The sequence below is a fragment of the Triturus cristatus genome, chromosome 4_1 (genome assembly GCF_964204655.1).
Source record: "Triturus cristatus chromosome 4_1, aTriCri1.1, whole genome shotgun sequence".
NCBI lineage: Eukaryota > Metazoa > Chordata > Amphibia > Caudata > Salamandridae > Triturus > Triturus cristatus.
In genome coordinates this window covers 453,507,637-453,526,624 of record NC_140585.1, presented here as the reverse complement: position 1 = coordinate 453,526,624, position 18,988 = coordinate 453,507,637, and the positions used below count along the sequence as shown (strand labels likewise).

Below are 18,988 nucleotides of genomic sequence, written 5' to 3'. Positions count from 1 at the left end.
AAATAAGAAGTATAAAAAATAATGAAACAAGATATTTATATCTATTCACCCAGGAATGACATCGCTTTATCAATCCGGACTGTCCTTATTTAGGAGAAAGCTGAAGATATATCTCTACAATGTACACTGAAACATAACACAATAACAGTCCTCTTCCTCTATCAGAAGCTAACTGTCTCTCCAAGCATTTGTTGGCTGTATCTTTGCCTGTAACATCAAACAGAGCTGTGCTGCCTTTCAGCTAGGTTTGCACTACATAAATAATATATAGATATAGTCACACATATTTGCATATTATGGCCCTGCAACAAGATAATGACACCCCGTTTGGTTAAATAAGGTAGGGTTTACACATTGTGTACTGTGTTGTGTCTTGTTTCTATGTCCTTTTAAGGAGAGAAGTGAAGGGAGCATGAGAAATTGCAACATCTAACCTGTGGGTTTAAGGAATGGCGCTGTAGGTGAAGCAAATTATGTAGTGAATAATGACATTGAAATGTAAATTACACACTGTACTGAACACTTAGTGACGATTACACAACTCCTGGTTACAGGCAATTTATTGATCCAACTCAGGTTTGTTCAGATTCAAGTCCTCTCTAATACCAGTAAATATATAATCTCATATTGTTCCATCCCAAAGAATGAATGCATAAGAGATTTATTAAAACTCTAACAGCACCTGATGTTTTTTCTCATGTGGTCTACTCACAATACAGAGCATCTTGCATCAGTATATTTAGGAGAAGGATGAGGCATCATATATGGGAAAAGATACTCGGGTTTGGTATAATATAGCATCTCTCCTATTGACTACAATGGTCATTTGTGTCTCCAAGTTCCAACACCTTCACCAACATCTTAGTCTAGAAAAACTCTAATGTAGACCAATGGATGTGTGTCCTCTAATGTGACATAGATCAGAATATAACGTTAAAACACCCACAATGTATTCATTTATATTGCTAATTTCTTTTTACATGATATTCACAAGTTAATCATAATGTATCTTATCATCTCTAAAGGAGAGACAGACCAAGCCAGGTGAAGATCAAATGACCTCGGTCCATAAAACATGGCTGTGCTAATTTTGGGATTATCCCTGTCTTTGGGTTACTGGATGTTTGCTCAACTGAATTTAGGAGTTTCCTTTAACCACAGGCTAACCTTGGACCCATAAATCACAATGTCATGCTGTTTAAAACATCACACACATAACCTCTCTAAACTGAAGAAGTCATCAAAAACCAAACTTCCACCTAGGGTTGGTAACTGCATCACCATGTGCATTGGTATCAGCAAACTCCACCTAATTCAAAACAGAGAAACCATATAGTAAGATCTACAATACCCAATTACATGAGAGTGAATCTTATGAATTCTACATCATGTGGTATGGAACACTGGCACTCGTTAATTAGGAAACCTTGCCACCAAACATAAACACCTACCCACCCCCTGTTAAACTGAAGCCACAACCAGCTCACTGTGCTCAAATGTGGTCAACTACGTTTCAGGGGCCAGATTCAGAGGTTCACTATTTTAGAACTACTTTCAAGAAGCTCTTCAATTTGAAGAAAATCAACTCAGATGTACTTTTCGCAACACTGCTGCCATGACCTCCACCATTACATAATCTGTTGTACTTAGGCCACTTTCTACCCATATTGTGCCTGCTTCATCCCAGCCTATGCTCTCCAGCATGCAGAGAAAAACAGAGGGCAAAAATAGGCATGACGTTCCTGAATGCATGTTGAAGTAATCAAAAATGAGGGTGCTACGTAGGGCATATGCAATGGGCAGTAGGGAGGGAAAGGTCTTTCATGTTTCAGGGCTTTTTAAGTAGGTTGACATTATATTCAATTTAAAAACATTTGTAATGGCCACACTTCAACATTGATCAACTACATTTACTGGAATTAATGTCCCTTCCTCTATTTTTCATCTCTTTAATGCATTGTGGACCTTGTAGTTGTACTTTTCTCACTCCATCTGGTACATCACAACTGCAGGTTTTGTTCGCTCACATTCTTGTGCCCAGGTGCATTATGGCCATTATGGCTATTACTGTGGTAAACATTGGCTTAGATATTGCTTTAGTGCAACTCCCAGTGTGCGTTTCGCTCTGTTTGGATGTATTTGTGAACTAGAAGAGGAAGTAAAAAACATAAAACTACAGAGCCAATAGTGCATTTGGAGACAACAAAAAGTGGCAGGGCTATTAAAGCCAAGATACACACCTAAGTGCTATTCTTATGTTATGATATGTTATGTTACTCACAATTGGTATAGCACATGACTCACTCCCGAAGGAGTTTCTCAGCACTTTGCTATTGAGGATAAAAGTGCACTTTAGAACATCCACATCTTTAAAAACTTCGTAAAATCGGAACAAGTGCGAGTATGAAAATTTGTTCCAATGGAATAGAGCCAAGTAAGAGAAATATCTGACACCAAATATGGAGGTGTGTATGCGTGGAATCTTTGTAAGCGCTTTATTTGTAGACCTAAGCAGTCTGGTAGGCTTATAGTGACAAAGTCTAGAATGTAGTTATTCAGGAAGAGACTTGTTTAATGTCTTATGGGTCAGTCAGCATAGCTTAGGGATTGCCCGTTTTTCGATGAGAAGCCAATGCAAGGTTTTTAAAATAGGAGCAGAAGAAGAACACGGGGACAGGTATAAATTAGCCGAACAGCTGTATTCTGCACAACTTGCAGTTTGGACAGCAGGGTGTTGTTAGCTACCACTAACTAACAGTGCATTCCCTAATTCTAAGCAATGAGTAATTAGTGCATGGACTAAAGTCTTCCTTAAGGTGGATGGAAGACAAGGAAAACTTTTCTTCAAAGCCACAGTTAGAAATGGGGGCCTCTAGTTGGAAAGGGTTTGCACTTTTGCCCAAGTAGGAACCCATGCTTCTAGTCAGGGTAAGGGAGTTACGCCTTTAAACTACCCCTGCTAACCCCCTTGGTAGCTTGGCATGAGCAGGCAGGCTTATCTTAGAGGCAGTGTGTAAAGCATGTGTTCACATATACAGTAATACAGTAAAAACACTACAAATGGACACCACACCAGTTTAGAAAAATAAGTCATCTTTATTTAAACCAAACAAGACCAAAATAACAAACTCCAACATACCATTATCAAAATATGATTCTTAGAAAATAAAAATTGTTCTGTCCATAGAAGCTATAGATTCAACACTTTCAACACAAAGTACCTTGAATGCGTTAAAAACATAAACAAAAACAGCCGCAGTGAAGGTGATGCATTGGTTCCTTACTCCAGGGGAGGTGATGCGTTGATTTCTTTCTGCCACGCAGGGGAGGTGATGTGTCAGTTCTTTACTGTAGAGGAAGTGCTGCTATGGTGTCTTACTGTGCAGGGAGGTGATGCGTTGATTTCTTACTGCTGCCCCGACGTTGATGTAGACTTGGCAGCCCGGTGTAATGCTAGGGGATTTGAAGATGTGTTGGTTCTCGATGCAGCAGCAACGGCACTGCATTGATCTCTCCAGCCGCTGTGCCACGATACGTTGGTTCTTGCAGTTCCACAGCAGGGCCTGCGTCGGAGTTGGTGCGGTGATCTTGGACTTCGGACATCAGTGCGCGATTTCTTCAGCCGCGGGCAGGCGCTGCGTTAGTTTCTTCAGCAGCATGATAGCGATGCGTGGATATTCCACCTGCATGGCAGTGTTGCATTAGAAACGGGTGTGGATGCGTCACGCTTCTGTAGTTGCTTCTTTTTTCCCATCTCCCAGCAGCAGGACCAATCTCCAAAGGCAAAACACAGGAACAGGCACCTCTTGGCAGGTGAGAACTCCGTCCAAGGAAGTTCAGGGGAGCTGGTGGGGAAGTCTTTGTGTCCCTGAGACTTCAGAACAGGAGACAAGTTCTATTTCAAGCCCTTGGAGATCTTCTTCGAGCAGGATACACAGCACGTGCAAAGTATTTGTCCTCTCCTTGGTAGAAACAGCCACTACAGGCCAACCCCAGACAGCACTTGGCAAAGGGCAGTACTTTTTATCTTCAGCTTTGCTAGCTCTTCTCCTTGCCAGTGGTTCATCTTGAGTCCAGAATTTATCTAAAGTTCTTGGGTCTGGGCCCCAATATTTATACAGCATTTCTCTTTGTTCTCTTGAGGCCGAGAGGCTCTGCGCTCAGTCAAAACCAGTTTGGTCCTCTCTGGTCCAGCTTCCCGGCAGGAGGTGGAGACATCATTGTGTAAGGCAGACCAGGCCCATTCAGGTGCAAGGAAATCTCCTCCCCTACTCAAAATGCAGCCCAGGTCTATTCAGCCCAGCCCAGACTCATCCAGAAAAGGCAGGACACACCTCAACCTCTCAGTGGCTGTTTACAGTGAATGTACATCCCCAGCCCTTGTCACTCCAAATCCAGACAGTCAATCCACAAACAAGCAGAGGCACACAGGTTGGTTAAGCAGGAAAATACCCACTTTCTAAAAGTGGTATTTTCAAACACACAATATAAAAACCATCTTTACAAAAAGATGCATTTGTAGTGCAGGCATAGTAAACTCTATCTTGTCCCAGTGGGAAGTTATACTCATAATAAGATGTTACAAATAAACTCCCTTTCTATCCTATTGGACAGATAGCCTTTCAATAGTGAAAAACAAAATACACTGTAGGTCACTATCAGGACATAGCACACACCAGTACATGTCCTACCTTTCACATACACTGCACCCTGCCCACAGGGGTACCTTGGGCCTACCTTAGGGGTGGCTCAGATGTAATAAAAGGGAAGATTAGGGCCTGGCAAGTGGCTGCACTTGTCAGGTGGACATGGCAGTAAAAACTGCAGGCAGACACTGCGGTGGCAGGTCTGAGAACCCTTTGACAGGCTGCTTGTGTGGGTGGCACAATCAGTGCTGCAGGCCCACTAGCAGCATTTGACTTACAGGCCCTGGGAACACACAGTACACTGTACTAGGGACTTAGTAGTAGGTCAAATAAGACAATCATGGAAACACCAATCCATAAACATAACAGAAAGCATATGCACTTTAGCACTGATTAGCAGTGGTAAAGTGCCTGGAGTCCTAAAACCAACAAAAGCACAGTGAAAAAAACAGGAGGCCCAAAAGCAAAATGTCTGGGGGTAAACCCGCTGGCCAAGCCAGGTCTAACAGCCACATTGTGACAAAGCAGATGCCACAGGTTGCGTTGACTTGATCTTTCATGGATAATGTTTGGTCAATCTTTATACCATAATTTTTCACCACCTGTTTAGGAGAAAGGGCTGGACCAAATTCTGTTGGCCACTAATCAGCCTACCAAATCTCCTGTGCTTTTTGTCCAGTAACACAATCTCAGTTTCATCACCATTTCGTTGGAGGCCGTTGTTAGTCATCCAAACAGCGATTTTCCTCATGCAACCTGCAAACTGAGATTTTAATTTTACCGGATCTGGCCCGTAAGAGATAAGAAGCTGTGTGGTCAGCATAAGATATGATCTCAAAGCAACATGATCTCACAATTTGTTCTAGCGGCGTTAAGTAGATGTTAAATAGTGTTGGGCTCAGGCAGTAACCTTGTTGAACTCCTTTATTGATTGACATCGTTCTCGATTTGAAGGAGTCAAGACAGATGGTTTGGGCTCGATTGTCAAGGAAGCCCATGAGCCCCTGTAGCGCTCTCCCATATACACCTGCCTCATGTAGTCTGTGGATTAAAATAGAGTGTGGGAGACCGTATCAAAGGCCGCAGGTAGGTCCAGTATGACCAAGGAGACCGGTGTACCTGCATTTAGTGATAGTCTGATGGTATTGGTGACTGCCACTATTGTCGTCTACATGCTATGTAAAGCTCTGAACCCCGATTCTCAGAGGTCTAGGATCTTATGTTCTTCTAGGGAGGTTGTCAGCTGTTTGCTGGTGTAACTTTCTGGAATTTTTTCCTGGCAAATGGAGCAGCAGGGTGAGATTTGTGGTGCTCTGGGAGCTGTTCTCCTTACACCTGGGACAAATGCATGCCCATGAAAGGCTGTTATTAAACAGGCACTGAGGCATTACATTTTGTGCATAGGGGCCTGATTTCGAACCAGCAATTCTGCATTCCTCTTAGAAGCCACACACAGACTGAAGCAACCTTTGTGAGATGCCGTGAATTCAAATGTAAGAACATGTATTACTACATAAATATTTAAATGAATGTAGAGAGTTGCTTTAAATGTATTAACAGACTACAATACCATAATGCATTGCATGAGGTAGTCAAAAACAGGGATTGGATTCCATGGTGATGCAGTCAATAACCTACCAAACACATAATTATAAAGTCTCAAAACAGCAAACCAGAAAGAGAGAACGATATATTCAAGCCATAAACACACAATTTAAAGTTATTAGTGCTTATTTGCTCGTGGCTGCATACTTTGCCAGCTCAACAACAGTTAAACTTTTTTGAAAGTAGTAATCTCTAGTCAACTGCGACTTTGGGAATTTAATCTCTTAAACGCCCAGTATTTATATAAAACACATTGTATTCCGTCTGGGTTGGATTTACTAAACCCAGGTTACGTACAAGCCTGTTTGTACGTTTGGCACAGCGTCTGGCTTGCAGTTGTGGGACTAAAGTACTAATTAGTTGCGTCACAAAAGGCACCTTTATGGTCATTTGCAAAAGCTCCTGTCTCCTTAATAATTATGAGATTGGAAATATGTTCAAACACCCTGAACGCGCACGGGTGAGTGCGAAGGACGGAGGACTATCTCTGCGTTCGCATTACCTGCGTATAGACCGTTGTTTACCCCTGCCACCAGTGACGCATTTTCAGTGGGGCGCATTGAACACCACTCCTTTGCCCGTGTCCGAATCTGTTCAATAGTTTGCCAAGTCTAAGCGGATGGAAGGTAAAAAACCATTGACGCCTGGCATTCCGAAATCCATTTCATTCGCCCTACTCTCTGCGATTCGGAATGGACTGCAACAGACCTCTTTTTCTGTGAGCGCAGTTTGCACACGAGGCCGTGGGATTTCACACACCGAGTTGTAACATCCTAAAAAACACATAAAGCCATTTGCTGCTCTTACCAGACCAGCAGATAATAATTATATAAATAGTGGTGTCAACATTGCTCAGACAATATTTTCCATGGAAAAAATAAATACAACTCTGGCCCGCTGAATCTTCCAGCCGTCGCATCAAGTTAGCTTGCTATTTCACCCTGGGCACGCTGGACTCCCGCGGTGACGTCGCTCGCATGCCTCCATGTGCATGGTTTAATAAAAGACGGGCCTTATCTGAAAATATCTAACGAGTGAGTCATACAGGTGCTGGAACAATATATTCCGCGTTGAAAAAACGAGGTGCGATGTAATTCAATCTCTCTCACATGCATATCTTAGGGGCGGAGCATGTAAACAAACTGCGGAATGTGTAGTTTCGGTCGGGTAGATTTACTCCCAGGCAATACAACAGAAATGAACACCACACATAACAGGTTTAACTGGCTCTGAAAGAACGGTAGTGCGCGTTGAGAAACGCTAATGCTATAGATAACTGGCTCCCATTGTCTTTCATGGCAATTCCTTTGTGAAATCGGGATGTGCTCTGAAATAGGCTGCACTGAAAGTAACATTTTTCTTCACAGTCTCAGTATCTGAACACAGGGCCAGAGCAAGAGGCCTCGGTGATGGTGAATTGATTGAATTCATTTCAGCCCCTGGTAACTTACTCAGAGCCACAATCCAGTCCCGCCATTCCAGCTCGGAGAGGAACTAGCCATATGCAAATCATCCCTGGTCCCCTCCCATAGGAACAGTCCAGCCCAGACTATCAGGCCAGGTCCCTTTTGAGTGTGAACCAAAGCAAGACAAATTAAACTTCATATCGATCAATCAATCAATCAGGGAATTGTGAAGTGCCCTACTCATCCGTGAGGGTTTCAAGGCGCTGAGGGTGGGGTGGGTGCAGCTCCGAGTCAGCCGAAGAGCCAGGTCTTGAAGCTCTTTCTGAAGGTGTGCAGAGCGGGGGAGCGTCTGATGTTGATTGGGAGTTCGCTCCAGGTCTTTGCCTTGATGTAAGAGAAAGCTTTTCCAAAAACAACAGGCTTTTCCACCAGCTCTGGTTCTGCGGATGCAGCGGCGTCACTAGGGTTGGTGTCACCCAGTGCGGTAACTCATGGTGACGTGCTGTCCACGCCCTAGTGACGCCACTGCAGAAACCCTCTCCAGGGGCATGAGCACATACCGATCCTGGGCGCGGGACGGCCCAGGGCTTTGTTTTACTTTGAACACCACTGCATTCAAGTATGCTTTTGTAAAGCGACCCACTGTAGGACCCTGTGAAAAGGGACTCGGCCTAAAGAGACCACATTCACGTTTTAATCGTTAAGCGCTGACCGCGTGCATAGACCACAGCCCGCAGACACAGTTGTCACTTATATTATCGCCCCAGCCATTTGACTACATTGAGAAGATGAAAGCCTGAGTCAGTCCTGTTGAAAATCAGCCCTAGGGCCTGTAGGTTAAACACAGACGGACCGTGTATTGATGGACCTGCTGCGCTACCTTGCTTATGGCAACAGTGCTGTGAGCTCTGTATGTGGCAGGCGCGTGGAGTTGCCGGCACCGTTTTGAGGCCAGGCTCTTGCGTGCACGTGCAGGCCCCATTCAGCCCTTGCCGTGTCTCGAGTGCAGCCAAGGCAGGGGCGCGGGCTGTACCAGCGTCACGTGTGAATGCTGTCCCGGAGGGGGCATGCGGTCCACAGCCCACATTCCTGGCACAGGTCCCAGATGGAGATGATGCACCTCTGGTATGACCCAGTGTTGACTGAGTGTACCTGTGGAGCTGCACGGCACAATGCGTCAGCAGCACTCCTCTGTGCCCCGTACCTCCACATTTTCCCTGTGCCACATACCTCCACACTCACCCGTACCTATGCACCCTCTCCATCTCATACCTCCGCACCCCTCTGTGCCCGTACCTCAACACTCCCCCTACCTCCGCACTCCTCCGTGCCCCGTACCTCCGTACTCCCCTCTGCTCCGTACCTCCACACTTCGCTCTGCACCTACTGCTGCAGTTCCCTGTACCCCTACCTTCGTCTTCCCTGTGCCCCTACCTTCGCTCTCCCTTGTGCCCTGACCTCCGCACCCCCCTGTACCCTGCCTCCGCACTCCCTACCTCCACATTTTCCTTGTGTCCCACGGTGGCACCCCATGTGATGGTGTCGCCTGGTGCGGTCCGCACCCCCGACCTCCTGGAGGACCCTGGACGGTTTTCCTGGGGCGTCTGTTGACTCCACTGGCACACATGTGCCTTTTACATAGCTGGGAGGCTGTGGGACCTGGGGACTGAAACATGGAGGCATTCTACATGTCCCCCCCCCCCAGTAGGAGAGAACATCAGGATCACAAGCACAGGACAGGTCTAGCAAGGGAGCAGCAAAATTCAACTTTGAGGCCAAGAAGACTGAGATGGTTCCCAGGATTAAAAGAGAACAAAAACATCAAATTCGGTCTTACGGGCTGGAGAAACCTACAAATCTTGATGCCCTGAGAAGACCAGGCAATAAAATTAGTGCATATCACTCTGCTACATTAATCCTAAATTGCCGGTGGGAGGGCCAAGCACCTAGAGGTCGGCGCCACCTTCTTATTCAAATGTAAGTAGTATGGAGTGGTGCATGGGGCTACTTAACCAGAGCTACTTTACCACTTGGGAATGATGCAAAAGGAAACTGTCCTGGGAAGCTCGTCTCCCAGGGGCTGTGTAATCCAAGGTGGAACGCTGCCACACTCCCAGGTAGTAATGTGCCACTTCCTGTGTCCGTGTCTGCAACATCTTCCTGTCCTCAGGGAGGCTGGAGGGAGAAGGAAGCAGGAGGCCGGCTTCACACAACACACAAGAGTTGTGCTGTGGTGGTAGCCGGGAAAATAGCCCTTTTTTTCGCATACGTTTACAACGCGTGCAATAACAACGCGGTCGTTAGAACGACCATGTTGTTATTTCGCATACCGTTACAACGCAAGTTGGAACAACAACTTGCTTTAGGGGGCAATGGATCTTGGAATAGTATAATTTACTTTTCCAACTCCAGACTGTGTGCACACTAGGGAAGGTGTTGGATTTAAAATCCAACACCTTCTTCCCCCTAACGCAAGTTGTTCTTCCGACTTGCGTTGTAACAGTATGCGAAATAACAACGCGGTCGTTGTAACGACCGCGTTGTTATGGCATGCGCAGTTTAGCATGCGAACAAAACGCTGTTTTCCGGTAGCCGGCAGAGCTGCACCGAAGTGAGCTCCCTGCAAGGCCCCAACAATGGAGGCACACTGGGTGTGCCATTAAAGAGGTCAGAAAGACCCAACCTCAACAAAATCTGAAAAGCGTGGCTGGAGGCCACTTTCGTTGGGGAAAAACCAAAAAAAAGGAAAAGCCGCTGGTAAGATGTGCATGCCTTGGGCAAGGAGCACCCGTAAGCTCCCATAAGGGCTTCTAATTTTCATATGGTTCTTCATGGTGCCCCAGGAGGGTTAGTGGCACCATCAATGAATCAGAGGAATATCTGCGGGTGCTGGTAGGATTTAAGCCCACCCCCAAGAAAAAGCCCCGAAAGTCTCATCTGACAGCTCTCATATTTTGCGGGAGGAATCAGAGGGTGGAAGTAATTGATTTTGCGTGTTAAAATTTGGGTGGGGTTTAGAACTACAGCGAGGAGCTCAACTTGGCAGAGGATCATTGAAGTCTATATGTGACAGCTTGGTAAGGGGTAACTCCTGGTGGGGGTGTTGGATGTTGTCGGTTGTTAGTTTTTAGCAGAAGAAATATGTTATGGCTGCACAAGCTTGAAAGATGTGCACATCATTTACCAGTTTTACGCTGTACTACTATGCATTTCCTGGAGATGTGGTGCTCTGCTCCACCACAGTGCATGGACCATTGTCTGTTTCTGATGTACTAAGTTCCTGCAGCTGATGCCTTTTGTTTTTTGTTTTATGAAAACAATAACATTTTGTTTAAATCATGTTTGCATTTAGAAAATAGTGGTTCTTTCGTATGACAAACAGGTACCGGTTGGAATCTTGATTGAAGTCACAGTCAAGGGTTTGCTGGCCAGTAAGCCCCTTGTACCTCTTTATTATCCCTGAACCACTCATGTTAACTTCAACACCAAGAGCAACGCTGTCCCTCTTGGATATGCTTCTTACAACCAGAACCCTTTTCACTCATGCTCCACCTCCCAATTTTGCCAAATTTCAGAGGAATTTGACCCATTCTCTCTCTGGTCAGACCACATGAACAGCCACTGCTGTCTCTCGGAACTAACCTGCCATCCTACCACTCCTCTACATGCTAACCCACAAGGCCAGTCTTTTGGCCCTCAGCACAGCTATGGGGTTCAATGTTATGAATAACACCATCAGCTAATCCTGTTTTTTTTTATATCCAACTGCACTTTACAAGTCGTTATTATGAGCCAGTAATTCCAATGAAAAAAAGCAAAACTAAACATTTCATGCTATATTATTGCTATATTATGTGGTTGACTAAAAAGTACTGAGTGGATGAAGCTTGTCAGAAATTGATCACACATTGAAACTTTTATGTAGCCCTGAGGGACCATAAATATCCCCACGGGACCTCAACTCCTGTTTTTTTGCACTCAAGGCAGTGATTTTTATGGTCTGAAAAAGGTGGAGGGAGTCTTTAAACAGTATGGGTTATTAAGCAGAGGTAAAAAGTGTTTATAAGAGGCTTGGCCCTTGTGCCCCTTTCACACAGAAAACTGCGTGAAAGGGGCGTTCCATGGGTGTTGCTGTGGGTGTTCCCAAGCAACACCCATGGAACCTGACACAGTCCCAGATTTACGAGTCATCGTAAATCTGGAAATGCATCAGAACCTAACACCACCCCATGGGTGGCAATAGGGAGGCGCAACGAAGAGAAATGAAACATTTCTCCTCGTGCTCCAATCTTTCTATGTGTGCCGCATTCTAGACGAAGGAAAGTGCCTGAATGGATTGATTTTGTGCAGGAAGGGTACACTACTGAACAAAATAATTCATCCCCGCAACGCAGTCATCACCCTTGCAACATGGTGTAAAAGTGCCTGCGTTGGCACATGGCAGGCCATTGTGCACCAGCGCATGGGAAAAGGACAGGAATGCGCAGTATCTTATAGATACAGCGCATTCTCCCCCTTTCCTTTTGCCGTAAGGCAGCGCAGCAGGGAGGTCTGCGGCGCTGCCCTACGGCAAAAGTCCACAAATAAGGCCCTTGGTCTGCTAATGCCACATCACCAGTATTTCTATTTATTATGTGGTTGTTACATATTTTCTGCTTTACTTTCATAAGTGACACAAGCACAGCAAAGGCCTTTTACCACTGTGCCATCAACCCAATGAAGTAGGAGAAAATGACGATTTAGCAGATCGAAATAGGTTTTGAGGCAGACTCTGGGTGCAAAATCCAAAATCACATTTGCTTCTTGCATCAAAGTTAACTTTCCGCAGTTCTGAGGTCTTCCTCCATCAATGGCTCCAAAGTGTTGCATGGAAAGTATAAGCATTAAATACAACATGTCGCGTGGCTGTTAACTGTATTCTCCCTACCGGGTAAACTGCTCTTAAGCCTTAAATGACCTTTGGAACCCCGTCTCTTTTTTCAGTGTGAACATGACCCGGATGCAGTGTGTACCCGATCAGTATCAGTCCGTCTCCTGGACATGCAAAACATCACCATAAAAATGAAGCACGGCGGGGGCGTGTCTCTGAACGGCCAGGACATACAGATCCCGCTCAACCAAGGTAAGTGCACTGAAGCCAGGGACTATCCCAACTTTCACCTCCTCCGGAGCCTTTTATTTTTACAGCTATTTTTCACAACTATGTGAACTGCTTTCATGTCATTTTCCCTGGACTTTCTCATTCCATGACGTTTGCCAACATCATTTATTTGACTAAGCCAATTCAGTAGAGAACTTGGGGGCATATCAACAACAACCGGCGATAATTATCGCTAAGCGCACTTAGCGCTAGGATAATTATCTCCGGCTAGCGTTGATTTTTATCGCTGAGATAGCGTGCTATTAGCAACTCTTATCTCAATAGCGATAAAAATCCTCACGCTAAGTGGCTAACGTGAGATTATCGCTGGAAACCCAGCGATAATCTCACATTAGCTTGTTGATAGGGACAGACAAACTTAGCCATGATATCCTCCTTCCATAGGATATCATGGTTAAGTCAGAAAAATACCAGACGTAAAAAAGCAGCGTTAACCGTGGTTAGCGCTGCTTTTTTTGTCTCTAACAGGTTTAGAGATATTCTTGATTATAGGAGAAATGTCGCTTAGCGACATTTCTCCTATTATTTTACTCTGGAACGCCCCCTTTGCATCTCATTAGAGATGCAAGTGGAAGCGTAGAGTAAAAGGGTGCTAACATGCAAATTTGCATGTCAGCACCCTGTTGTTGATAGGGTGCTAGTTTTATCTCTGCTTTTTTGGCTTTTAAAGCCAAAAAAGCAGAGATAAAGCCCTTGTTGATATGCCCCTATATGATTTCTAATCATTTCTTGGAGAACAAAACAAAATGAATACCTGGCATAAGGAATATTTGCTCACCTGAACACAAAATAAGTGCTGCATTTTTGCATTAACAGCAAATTAGAAACATGTGCCATGACTATTTGTACACAGAGCTTAAATAAATTATAAAACAGATTGCGATGTACTACGGAGATGTTTAAATTGGGCGTATTATCCAAGCACTTCTTATCTCTGTATCTGAATTGCCTTTATAATCTTTGTAGTCCATCTTTTAGGTAGATTAACACTTAGTCATTAGTACTTAGTAAATCATACTGCTTTAAAGATACCTCAGGAGGATAACACAATATTTGGCATCTACAGTACTTATTCTAGGATTGAAAACTGTTCTCTCTCTGAAAGGAAAGGGTGGAGATTCTTCTTCCTCGTAGACCTTCCTACATGAGATGATCTTTCATTTGAACACTGTCATTCACTAGCAGCAAGCAATGTCCCAACGCAAATCCTGTTTACCTCCAATGGAAGGCTGTATAATCCCAACCCCATATCCTGGACTTCCTGATTGTGCCAAAACTCAAAGTCTAATTCCCTGGAGCCATCAAGGAGGAAGGTTTGGCAGCAGCCGCGGCGCGTGCAGGTAACAGAGGTTGGGCCCGGTGGGGAGGATTTTGACAGGCGAGGAGGAAAAATTAATTATTTATTTAAATTTTCCCTCGTCATCATCCATCGAAATCCCCCCCACACTGGGTCCCACTTACCTTGCACGGGCCGTGGCTGTTTGGCAGAAAGAATGCCACATGAGAGAATTGAGTTGCCATGTTTTGAACATCCTTCTGCTCCACATTGCCTGCACCCTCACCTTCCTGCAGTAATGCATGCCCAGCAAGATTCTGCGAACTTAGGAGGTCCCAGCACAGACCTCTGTGTGAGCATCCTGTCACAAGACAGATATGCTTAGATAAGCATTTGTTTAAATATTATTCATAAAAACCAAAAAAAAAACACTTATTAGACTAATCAAGGTAATCTAAGTCCAATATAGTTAAGATATTAATTATCCTTTATAGCTCTTCCCAGTGGGAGGCACATATTTCACACACATTTCTTAGTGTTTAAAATATTTTATTGAATAAATAATGCAAATTGTCTACATTGAAGCAATAGTTAATACTTGCTTTAGAAAAACAGTAATTACATTAGTCATAGGAATTATAATTTCTTTTAAACAAAACAATATCAATAAGAATTAGAACATTTTGCATGGATCAAGAAGGAGAAGATGGAAAATAATGCTGAAGAAAATGGGCTATATAGGGTCATAATACGATACAACTCCTACATACATGTACATTTTTGTAAAGGAAACAATTGAGAAACAAAGCAATACATATACAATTCAAAAGCACTGAAATTGATTCAGTAATACAGGAATAAATAACTTAAATGATATTTTACCCAATAGACATGAGCAAATAATAAGCACCAGCAAATTTTCATCAGTCCAGGGGGTTGGACAACTTCCCGCCACTGAGAAATATAAATAGGTTATTAAAAGAGACCATGACATATCGGTCTTAATTGCTAATTGTAGTGATTCATTATTTAATCTGTTTTATGATTAAAACAAATACGTTTATGCCATATATAGACAGTTTTCCATTATGTTTCCAGTTTAGATTTAGGTGTTGAATAGCAACAACAATAAATATATCAACTATTTAACATATCTTGTGGGAGGTCATGCCAGTCTAGAATTACACTCCTAAAAACTATCTTCTTCAATGAAAGTTGATCATTAGATTTTAGATTAGCATTAATATTGCCTCCAAACTTGAATCCAAAATATATTAACTAAAAGATATTGGATGGACAAAATCAAATGGCCTAGACTAGAACAAGACTAACATTGCTCAGGCGTAGTGATCTTAAATTTTACGAACGATCACCCACATTTCTTGATCTAATAAATCAAGTACAGTCTACTAGCTATGTGTACGTAGGGTCTGAATCACAAAGAACATCAAAAGTATTTTGTGCAAAGTTTTCAAGATTTTTAAATCCATTAAAGTACTTTATTAGGTAGGCTTTGTGCACACTGGTGTAGCAAGAATGTCGTGGGTGCCAATGCAAGCAGCGAACAGGCTCCTCTTCCCTCCATCCACTAGGGTCCTGGAAGACCGCCTTAACTATGGGCCAAATGCCCCTCATGCTCTGGGTGTCGGTGTCACACGGTGGACTAATGACAGTTATGTTAAAGGGTCTGCACTTTCACTTTCTTTTTTTTTTCAGTTTAAAATGCTTTATTTGAGAAAGTAATGAAAAAAGCAAAACAAAGAGACATTGACTAATACAATTGATATTAACAATGCTGAATTAAAAGTACAATAGGCCAATACCATCTAATCTATAGATCAAAAGAGAAAACATTTTATAGATAAACCAAAAAGCATTTTTTAGAGTTTATGTGTAAGACGGGAAGGAAAGGAAAAAAGAAAAGAAGGAGGAAGAAGGAAAAGAAAACAGAGGAAAGAAGGAAAAGAAAAGGAGACATTATAAAAGAGGTAGGGAGCAAATATGGCAAATAGAACAAACAGATAAGAAAATCAGAAATAGATTATCAGTTGAGTATAGGAAAATAAGCAATATAAGAGATATGATAAGGAGGACAGAGCAAAAAATCACTCATGGAGGTTTGAAATTCTCAGAGGATAAATGTGAAGTGCGCTTCGAAGCCATGCGATCAAGGTATGTTGTGAGGGGCAACCAAAACAAATCTCTATTAAGAGAGGGAGTGGAGAAGGCAGCAAAGCGCACATCAAGCCTATGGTGATGACAAAGAGAGTTCCACCAGCACTTTATGGATAGATTATTGAGAGATTTCCAGTTATAGGCTATGTGTTGAAATGCCAAAGCAAGCATAAGGTCTAATAGACCAGAACAGTCTGAGGGGATATCCAAAGAATCAGAGAGACTGCCTAAGAAAAGAAGAGGAATAGAGTAGGGGACAGAGATAGAGAATAGGCGAGAAACATAGGACCAAACCTCATTCCAAAGATTAACAACAGGGGGGCAGAGAAAGAAAAGGTGAAGAAGGTCAGCATTAGAGGATCCGCATGTCCAACAATTAGCGCCATGAGTAGGGGAAAAGCGAGAAACAGAAACTGGGGAGAGATATAATCTGTGGTATAGAAAAAACAAGGATTGAGTCAGGGAGGCAGAGCGGGAAATTTTGAAGGATCTGGACCAAATTTTATCCCAAAGAGTAACCGACCAGTCACACTCTAGATCTAACTCCCAAGCACGTTCCAACTTAGATTTAGAGCGGCTCTGAGAAGGGGACGAGAAAGATTTATAAATAAGAGAGGCTTTGGGAAGAGTGAACAAAATTTGAAGGAGGGGAGGTTGGGAGATAGGAGATGACGACGAGGGTAGGGAATAGTAAACATCGAGAATAAGAGTCATAAGAACAGTGAACTTGTGCCAGAAAGATTGAGGACAATGAAATAAGAGACGAAACCGAGGAAATGAGCATGGAAGAAACCCATCAAAGAGCTGTTTAACCCATATAAGACCCTTTGTTCTCCAAGAAGACCAATAAATAGGCCTATTGTTGAGGAGGATAAGTGAATTGTACCAAATAGGGGTTTCTAAAAAGGATTCGCGAGTAATAGGAGTAGAACGGACCAAGGAATTTAGAAGGGAGAAGGTATATTTGAATAAAGGAAGAGAAGTGGATGAATTCTTGGCAGAGAAATGAATGATTTCAAGAAGAGAAAACGGGGAGAGTAGCGAGCGTTCAATAGTAAGCCAAAGAGGATCAAAAGGAGAAGGTTGCGAGGCAAGCCATCTAGAGGCTTGACGTAGAGAGAAAGCCTTATGATAAAGACGAAAATCTGGGAAATTGACTCCACCATTCGATTTCGGTTTTCGAAGAGTATTTAGAGCAACCCTGGACTTTTTATTCTTCCATAGAAATTTAGAAAGACAGGAGTCAATGCGTTTAAAATGAATATCCGGAATGTGCACAGGAAGCATGGAAAAAATGTATATGAGGATAGGGGATATCATCATCTTAATCGAATCAAGCCGACCCCACCACGAAAGATAAAGGGGATTCCAAGAGGATAATAATTTATCAATACGGGAGATAGCTATAGACATATTCAATTGAATGGATGTGGAGATGGAATTAGAAAACCATATACCGAGATATTTAATTTTAGAGGAATTCCATGCGAAGCCAGTAGAGGAAAACTGATGGGGGAAACAGAATTTTGTAAGAGGAAGAATCTCAGTTTTGTCGGAGTTGATCTTATATCCAGAGACCTGTGAAAAGGAATCAAACTCAACTAATAGAGCTGGAATAGATTGTTCGGGTGCTGAAATAAATAAAAGGATGTCATCAGCATATGCGGAGAGCTTCAAATGTGTCTTGCCATACTGAAAACCGGAAATAGATACATTGTTCCGAATAGACGTCAGAAATGGTTCAAGGGCGAGAACAAAAAGAAGCGGGGATAAAGGACAACCTTGACGGACACCACGCTGAAGAGGAAAATACGAGGATATATGACCATTGACTAGAACCGATGCTTTGGGGGCCGAATAAAGTAAAGAGATAAGGGAAATAAATTTAGCACCAAAGCCATGCCAGTGCAAAGCAGCGAACAGAAAGGACCAATCGACTCTATCAAATGCTTTCTCAGCATCAACAGAAATAGCAGCCAGAGGAATGGGAAGAGAAGCAACTTTATTTAAAACATTGAGGAAAAGACGAGAATTGTCCGAAGTGAGTCTACCCTTAACGAAACCGCACTGTTCCTTACCAATAAGGTATGGCATAAGAGGGTCTAAACGTAGAGCCAAGAGTTTGGCAAATAGTTTATAGTCCACATTGACTAAAGATATCGGACGGTAGTTTTTACAAAATTGAGGGTCACGACCTTCCTTGGGGATAAGGCAAATCGTAGCTTCATGAAAAGTGCCAGCCGCAGAGCCGGAGAGGAAAAAAGATTGAAAAAGTGATAAAAGTTTAGGGAGCAAAAGATCAGAGAAGTGCATATAAAATTCAACAGAGAAGCCGTCAGGGCCCGGTGCTTTACCTTTAGTACCACTATCAAGCTCAGTAATAGAGAGGTCATGTTCAAGATCAAGGAAGTTAAGGTGGGAGGTGGAGGGGGCAGGGAGCCTATCGAAATAGGATTGAAGAAGTGAAGCGGAGGGAGGAGATTCGGGTGTATAAAGGGACTGATAGAAGAGTTGGAATTGGGTAAGAATATCCTTTTCCTTATGGAGAAGCAGGTTATCAAAAGAGAAAATGGAATCTATAGAGGTACGTTCTTTACGGGTTTTAAGATAGTTAGCTAAAAGCTTGCCCGACTTATTGCGGCCCCCATAGTAACGAGCGCTACTCCGAAGCAAAATCGAAGAGGCATTATCAGTGGTGGTCTTATTAAAATCAAGTTTA

General features: G+C 43.3%; 1 protein-coding gene across 1 annotated transcript in view; it reads left to right on the top strand.

The window, feature by feature from the left end:
• Positions 1–18,988, top strand: part of VWF (von Willebrand factor) — a 1,048,714-nt gene that overhangs the window by 237,303 nt on the left and 792,423 nt on the right. The window contains exon 12 of the mRNA XM_085652611.1: positions 12,641–12,779. Coding sequence (XP_085508737.1) covers positions 12,641–12,779 — 139 coding nt within the window. The remainder of the gene's footprint in view (positions 1–12,640; positions 12,780–18,988) is intronic.